Source organism: Vicia villosa, linkage group LG4 (assembly GCF_029867415.1).
Source record: "Vicia villosa cultivar HV-30 ecotype Madison, WI linkage group LG4, Vvil1.0, whole genome shotgun sequence".
Lineage (NCBI taxonomy): Eukaryota > Viridiplantae > Streptophyta > Magnoliopsida > Fabales > Fabaceae > Vicia > Vicia villosa.
Genome location: NC_081183.1, coordinates 170,626,195 through 170,634,604, shown reverse-complemented (window position 1 = coordinate 170,634,604; position 8,410 = coordinate 170,626,195). Strand labels below are relative to the sequence as shown.

The window sequence follows — 8,410 nt, the reverse complement described above, 5'->3', positions numbered from 1 at the left end:
AAAGATCACCTTTCTTAGATCCAAGAAGGGAAACTCCTCTCATCCATGCACACACAAAAATATTTACTTGAAAACCTACCTCTACACCAAAAGAATACAATAGAAGCACCATAACGGGCATACAGAATATCATACACACTATCAGACCAAAGCTTAGAATAGTCTGTCGGGAGCCTTCGTCTCCATTTTGCAAGAAGAGTAGGGTTTACGTGTAACGCCCGGAAAAATAATTATTTTCTTAATTTAGTCATTTGTGATGTTTATTGAAATTTTTCGCTTTTGGGACGATTTAGTCGGTATTAGTTCGGGATGGCGGATCAATATTTAATCGAAAATTTTAATATTTTTAGTATTAGAAATATTAATGAGTTAATATTTAGCGTTTAGGGAATTTTCCGAGTAATTAAGATTTGACCGGAAATATGAGACATTGAGTTATTAGAGGATTTTAAGAGTATTTATTTTACTATTTTATTTGACTTTATTTAGTGTGTTAATTAATTAATTGATTGTTAGATAGTATAATAATTGATTATATTAATTAACTTGGTGTGTATATTTGTGTATATTTAATTATTGGTGTTATTTAATTTAGTAACTAAAATAGAAATAATAAATAGAATATATTATATTAGGCTTATTTATTGATGTTAGAAGTAAATAGGGGGTGTTATATTTAGGCCCATTAGGTATACTTGGTAAGGGTTAGAAGTGGGGAAGTGTCATAATTCTTTTTCATTTTCTCACGGATAACAATAGAGAGAGAGGCAGAGAAAGAAGAAGGAAAAAGAGGAAAAGAAATGGGAGAACAACAAAGAGGAATTAGGGTTTGGAGAAGAAATTGAAGAGGTAAGGGAGAGAATCCTTATTATTATGTGTTAGTATGATTGGGTCAATGGGTAGATTAACATGATTTAAGGATTTTGTTCTTTAATTTCTAAGTTTTGACACGTTTAGGTTGAAATTGCTAATTTTTAAGGTTTTGACATTGCTAATTTTTTAGGTTTTGATATTGTTGTTGATTATGATTGTGTCTATGTTTTTCTTTTATTTTGATACATTTACTTAATGTAAGGTCTGTGCAAGAATTGTGTAATCTCATGAATAGTTCATCAGTGAGTAAAAGGGGTTGTAAATGGCAAATGAATATTAGCTTTTAAATAAAAGACATAGCAGGTCATGTACATGAAATTGGAGTTAGAAAATAATTGTCATTAAAGCTATTAGTTTAGAATACAACCAGAACAATTTAGCTGGACCTGTATACACGAGTCTGGGAGGTTCATTGATGAATTAAATAGATAGAAAAATGTAGCCATGGATAGTTAGATTTACATAACTATATCAAGTCTCTACTGTAAACTTTATATGCTCCACTTTTGACTTATTTATCTATTTTATCAAAGAATTCTTGGTAGGTTAAATAAAATTAAAAACTAAAATGGGCACAGGATAAGAATGATAACTATTGGAGTTTACATAGTTTTTAAAACAAAGAATAAGACAATCTTCTAAAATTTACACGCCCATAATATTGTCACAAACCATGAAAATGAGATATATATATATATATATACTAGACATAGTAGAATAAAGAATCTTGGCACCTTATATAATTAAATATTAGGATACTAGAATTTAGAAATGTAATAGAAATATAATAGATTAAGAAAGGAAATAAATAGAACAGTAGGGTAGGACTAATAAATGCAAAACAGTCTCGTTTGATCGAAATAACCGAATTAAACGGTATAATTAGTTGTTCGGAATTTGATGAAAATTTACGTGGTAGCTAAGTTTAATTAGTAGATTAACGTGGTAGTTTTATTTTATTGAAAATGTGATATTTACGAACCGACCAAAATAGTGTAGATTTAAATATCTTTTATATTAAATATTGGTTTTTAGAATAGAAAATGAATTAGAAACTTAGAACTAATGAAGTGTATTTATTAATTAGTTGATTTAATTAATAGTTAAATTAATTGCAATGAGTTTAATTGATTGGAATATACTAAAGTTGGATCAACTATTCGGTTTGTCGGTAAATTACGGTATTTTGAGGATTCGTCCGTAATTGTGTTTTGACTTGAATATGTATGTTGAAAATAATATATGTATATGCTATGATGTTGTGCTAGTATTGATTCTCTGTGGTTAGTTGGTTAGTATTAAATTAATGATTAATTGCTTGATGTTGAACGTGTGTGTTCATGTATAATTGACAAAAAAATAAGAATTAACATGAGATAGTATGGTTACTAGTGTTAATTGGATTGTGTAAATCGTAATTGATTAAATGGCCTCTCATATGTGAATGATGTGTGTGTGTGTTGTGAATGTTGTGTACAATTGGTGGATAATTCATAGAGTTGAATTATTGTGATATGCGGAAAGTTAAGATGGTAGAGATGATCTTAATTGCATATATTTGTGATATTGTACATACATTCATATCATAGTGTGCCTTGAAACACAGGTGGATTTGCTTTGAAACACAAGCGGGCTTGGATTCTAGAGTGAATCGGAAGCCGTAAACTATATGTTTACAATTGGTGGACTTTGGTCTTGTCCGGATCGGAAGTGTGGCTTAGATTCTAGAGATATGAATCGGAGGCTGGTGAAACTTAGAATTTCACATTGGTACCACATGCATAGTGTCACATGTTTCATTGAGTCACATTAGAGTTATGTGATAGTTGACTATGTGCATTATGTTGTCATGATATGTGCACGATTGTGATAATTGATTATGTGCATTATGTTGTTGTAATAAGTGTACGAGTGAACAATTGATTATGTGCATTGATGTCGTAATGCTATGTGTATGAGTTTGGTAATTGATTATGTACACTTGGTGTTGTAGCGATATTTGTATTAGTTGATAATTGAGGATGGGTGATGTTTGAATACGTAATTGGTTAAATGCGGGAATATGTGATAATTATGGCTATGTGTATAATTGAGAATATAGTATTGAGATATTATACTCTTATACTTGGTGTATGCTTAATATATGTGAATTATGATTAGCATTAATTTTATGATTAGGGAAGTGTAATGCATTTCTATAATTGTTGATTTAACCATTGTATCTCATTATACTTTCTTCATAATGGTTTGTATTCTCACCCTTCTGTTTTAATGTTGCCCTCGTTTGGCGACATGCAGGTTTTGATGATTAGTAAATGGCGTGTGATCTAGTCGGAGTTTCGTCCGAGTTGCTTGGTAATTAAGTAGCGAGTCAATGCTCTGGTCATGTAACACTGGGTAGCTTAGATGTCGAACTCATGTTCTATTTGCTTATGTATTTTGTTATAACTTGTGAACCTGTTTAATTGGTTACTCTTGTTGTTGAGAGGCTTTAGGCCAAATATTATGATCATGGTATGGGACATGTATCATTTGTATGAAACACATGAGTATTACTTCCACTGTTAATGCATATTCTGGATGAATTATGATTATATGTCAGGTGTTATTTGAAATGACCAGGTGTATCGTATATTGTTGATAAATGTTGTCGGTTTTTAAAAGCTTTTAGTTTTTGAAACCGTCGATGTGACGCCCTTTTGAATTATATGCATGTTTATTCTCTGATTATATGCTTATTTATTTTGGGGTATAAAAGGGGTGTTACATTACGTGCCTAAGATCATTAACACCAAAGCTCCCAAGCTTCTTTGGCGAACACACATCAAACCATCTAACCCATAAAATTTTAGATACCCCTTTCACTCCACTCCAAAGGAATCTCCTTTGAATCCTAACGAGTTTCTTTCATAGTTTCACATGCATCTTAAGAAAATAGAGGAAGAAACTAGTATAACATTAAGCACAAAATTAACAAGAATAATATTTTCCCCTAAGCTAACATACCTATGGGACCATGAGTTAATTCTCTTCTTGACCATATTCAATAAAGGTTCCCAAGTGAATTTTAACCTAGGATTGGATCCAACTAATAACCCTAGATATCAGAACATGAGAGACTCGATCTTAATAGCTTAAAAAATTAAAAAGTTACATCAAATAAAAAGTAATTTTTAGTATTTTCTCTTAAAAATTATTGAAAAAAATATGTTTTCTATTACGATAAACAAATACAAAACAACTATTTTTTTCAAAAACCTCAAAAAAGTTATCTTTACATATAATTGAAAACCAATAATGAGTCTATATTAGTGTCTTCTTAAGTTTTTGAATGTTCTGTGTGGTTTAGCTATGATTCAACTGTGGAAAATTAAATGTGTCATATGTTACACAATTTAACCACACTAAGTAACTCATGAGGTCTTATTATAACAACAGGTTAATCATGAAAAAATTTGGAACCCGTGAGGTATCTCACCTTGCACTCTCTCATAAATGGGTATGCTCTCATAAATGGTGATGCTATTTATATAATATGAAATAATGGGTGTTCTTGTTCAATTAAATAATTAAAATAAGAGAAATAATTTTATATATTTTATCATGTATTTATTTTATGTTTGATTTCTTTTCAGATAAAAGGCTTCATTTATATTGACTAAAATTTTTAAAATGTTGTTCGAACATGCAACTAAAATGGTTCTACTAAATCAACTCAAATGGTTCGAACATGCATGGATATTTGATTTCAAGAGTGCACATTAGAGCATGTAACAATTCCCTTACTTTCCTTTAAAACATCAAATTTTCCCCATAAAAACTCATAGACAAAAAATGTAAAAAATCAAATGATAAAAGGGTTTACACATATTTGATATCCCTTAACACCTATAGTTATTCTTAGAATACTTTTGAAGATAGAGGTACCCTATTTCCCTTTTGGAAATGGTTCTATAATATAGTAATTTGAACATCTATTGATATGACATTATTTTGAGGTTGTAAAAACACCTGCATCATAAAATTAGTTTTTAACCTTTGGTTCCAAAATCTTTTTAGATCCTCTTGTGTCATTGAAAAATTATTACTTATAGAAGTCCATTTTATATTTCATTCATACTACTATAAATTTTACATTTTATGTAATACTTTCATCTAACTTAACCAAAAAAAAACTAATACTTTCATCTAACCTAACAAAAAATTAAGGTAGAGTTCCTAGACGATATTGCACCTTAAAATTTGTCATTATATTTTTATTTCTAATTGGCTTAGATTTTGCATTCATTTGCATACTTCCATTAACACAATTTTGCATTTGCATTTTTATCTATTTTCATTAAAAAAACAGTACATGTTCACTATGCATTTTGCATTATTTTTTAGATTAATAGTATTTTCGTTACTAATTTTTTAAATTTATAATTTTAAGTTCTAATTTATTTTAGATTTAAATTGAATTTTAAATTAAAATTAATAAGTCAATTTTTTTTTATCTTTTTATTTTGTTATTACTATTTTTGTATTTTAGGTGCGGTGCAAATTAAATAGACAATTTCTTTATAGACCATCTACCTTCTTAAAAACCCGCGGCGAAATTCCATAAATGCCTCTATATTTAGGAAGTGCATCTCCAAATGCATTTTTTTCTGAAAAAATGTGATTTCGGATATGCACTTCCGAAATCACCCTATTTTTTAGAAAAATATGTGAATTCAGAGATGCACTTCCGAAATCACATTTTTTTTCAGAAATAAAAAGACTTTGGATGTGCACACCCGAAATCACCCCTTAGGATAATTCAGAGATGCACTTTCAAAATATTGTCTGATGCAGAAAACAAAAAGCAAACCAACTAAGCTCCGATTTATCATAAATAACCGAAATTACAAAGATAGATCAACATGAACTTAAAGTTACATATTGTTAAACACGGGTAGTTGAGGATGGGTCAACATTTTGATAACGTCGGCTCTCGATCTTTGAAGTTTCGCATCCAACTCGATCGAACTCTTCGAAGAAAATCGGTCAAAAGTTGACCACATAACCTCTAAATCTTCGTCGTTCTTGACCTCGAATTGGGTGAACTGGATGTCTTCGTCGTCGTCAAGTGACGGAGAGCGGTACTCAAGCTTGACAACCTTCCGATTTTTCGGGTATATTGCAAGAGATAATTGAATGTCGGTATCAACTTCGCGAATGGCGTGTTGCGCGAGAACCTAAATTGAAGCGGCATCGGATAACCTCTACTGAAGTAGACAAAAGCAAGGTGGGGGTAGGTTTGAGTCATTTTTGTTTGTGGTTGATGTTGATGGAAATCTATAGAGGCGTTATTTATAGACTTCTTGGAGTAATAATGACTCAACAAACCTTATCTTGCTATCAGTGGATGTTTCGGAAATCCATTTCCGAAATAAATCCTGAAACATTAAATTTTCGGAAGTGCACTTCTGAATTTTACAGAGACAAAAGCATAACAAAAGCAATCTATTTTATGCAGTCTGTTTTGTCCAATTACCAAGTGCACCAAATGACAACAATCAAATTTGAATTACATAAACATTGACAATATTAACTATAGGTATATTATATATGTATTGGATCTGTTTGATTTTACATTTGTCAAGACAATACATACAAAAAATGTCATATACCCGGTCAATACATACAAAAAATACTCAAACCTAATCTAAAATGCCTCGAACGATTCGTTGGCGCTTAAATCTAAAACCGGTAAATTCTTCGACTTCTCTCTATTTTCCTCCCTCTCTTACTTCATCATTTCTTTGAACTTCACCATTCTTTCAACAAAAGGATCCGGCCAAGTGTCCGCCTCTTTTGTATGATGTGTCGTCCACTAACAAGATGTAGCCGGAATAGGACACCCCGGTTTCAAAACAATTTACACAAAGTGGCGCAATCTTAGATACCTGATACAAATGATGTGGCCGGATGCGTCTAAAGGTGGGCGACTATGAAGCGGAAAAAATGTATCTGAAAAGTCAAATCTCGTCAAATCAACACACACCCGGTCGTACGCACTTGTTATAAGATGGCCCATCTAGAATCTCCCTCCATGCGGCCATTAACTTGTCGACCACAACACTGGCTTTGATAATGTTTCTGTTGTCATCCTTTATTTCTTTCCAGCCAACCGCGAGTTTGAGCTTACTTCTCACATTGTATGTTATGTGATACCGACAAAGTAATGCGGTTGATATCAGGAAGACGATACCGACCGCATTCATAAGAGCATTATCTCGGTCAGTAACGATAACACTAGGCATATTCTTTTGATCAACCAACAAAGTCTTATATATTCCCAAAGCTCATGTAAAGTTATCTTCTTTCTCACATTCCAAAAAAGTGAATCCAACCGAATATGTCTTGTCCCTGGAGGTCATACCAAAAATTTCTAGAAGCGGAAGTCTATACTTGTTGGTCTTGTACATCGAATCAATCATAAGAACGGTTGGAAATGTGTTAAATAACTTGATACTTTTGGGATGAGTCCAAAATAGTCACGAACCGTAAATTTGTCCTCACAAGTTCTAAAACTTGAAACGTATTGATTATCACCCAAGAGCTTCAAAAGGTGTTGCATTTCCGACCTCGAGCCCATTTTCTCAACTTTAAGATCGTATCGTTCATTGTATACCTGCTTGATATTTGAAACACTATCTGGTTTCTTTCGCTTCAAATCGGAAAGTATATTTCTTAGTGAAACTTTGATTATCGATAATTCCGAAATAGCATCCTTCTTTTCGCAAGACAACCGACACGCAATTGGATGCTCGTGTAGCTTAGTGTCCAATGTGTGATTATGAAGTTCACAAACGACGCTAAAACGCCACAAATCATCAATCCTACGAGTTACGCACAACTTAAATGGACACGCACACTTTCTCTATCCCGTGTCAACGTGTTTTAACACTCGGTTTGTTGGTACATACTTCCCACCCCTGTCGCAATTCAACACAACAAAAGCTTTCCTTCTACTAGTACCATTGTAGGACCTTAATATCACAATGTCAAATCCAAGTTTACTAGCTTCATTTCGGACCCAATCTAGCACATGTTCGCGACAAGCGAAAGTCATATCATTTGTAAATTGTGGTCGAACATCCACCGCAACGGTTTTGGTTTTAACATCGTTAACCGACTCTTTAGGCTTAGCATCTACATTGACCTCTTCCGTGACTACTAACTCATCGGTGACAATGTTGTCCGGATGCACCATACCTAACATATGCAAAAAAACATAAATGTTGTTAAAACTGTTTTTTAAAATTCTGCAACAGAGCTTATTTCGGAAGTGCACTTCTGAAAATTGTTAGGTGGTGTATTTCGGAAGTGGATTTTCGAACTGGCGCAGTTTCTTCAACAACAAATCAGCAACAATGTATTGGAATAAGAGATGAAATGAAATAATCTTTACCTCAAATTGTAGCTTTCTATGCTCTCTTTGGTATGATGAACCACTTGAAACTTGATTTGGAGAAAAAAAATGGATTGAAAATGATTGAGGTTTTGGAGA

At 32.3% G+C, this 8,410-nt stretch overlaps 1 protein-coding gene and 1 long non-coding RNA gene across 2 annotated transcripts; one reads left to right on the top strand and one right to left on the bottom strand.

Moving 5' to 3' along the window:
- Positions 1–34: 34 nt before the first annotated feature.
- Positions 35–3,467, top strand: LOC131595898 (uncharacterized). Its single transcript, XR_009282094.1, has 2 exons — positions 35–849; positions 3,172–3,467. It is a non-coding gene; the product is annotated as an uncharacterized LOC131595898 (long non-coding RNA).
- Positions 3,468–5,688: 2,221 nt separating this feature from the next.
- On the bottom strand, positions 5,689–8,113 carry LOC131598306 (uncharacterized). Its single transcript, XM_058870922.1, has 4 exons — positions 7,827–8,113; positions 7,403–7,739; positions 5,922–6,092; positions 5,689–5,700 (listed from the first exon to the last, which is right to left on the bottom strand). The coding sequence occupies exons 1-4, from the start codon at positions 8,111–8,113 to the stop codon at positions 5,689–5,691; spliced, it is 807 nt and encodes a 268-aa protein (XP_058726905.1).
- Positions 8,114–8,410: the final 297 nt, after the last annotated feature.

Coding starts and splice junctions, on each gene's coding strand:
- LOC131598306 (XM_058870922.1), bottom strand. CDS start 8,113: ATGGTGCATCCGGACAACATTGTCACCGATGAGTTAGTAGTCACGGAA. Junction 7,740..7,826: donor AATTGCGACAGGGGTGGGAA/GTATGTACCAAC, acceptor CGTAACTCGTAG/GATTGATGATTTGTGGCGTT. Junction 6,093..7,402: donor CTTGTGAGGACAAATTTACG/GTTCGTGACTAT, acceptor GCTTCAATTTAG/GTTCTCGCGCAACACGCCAT.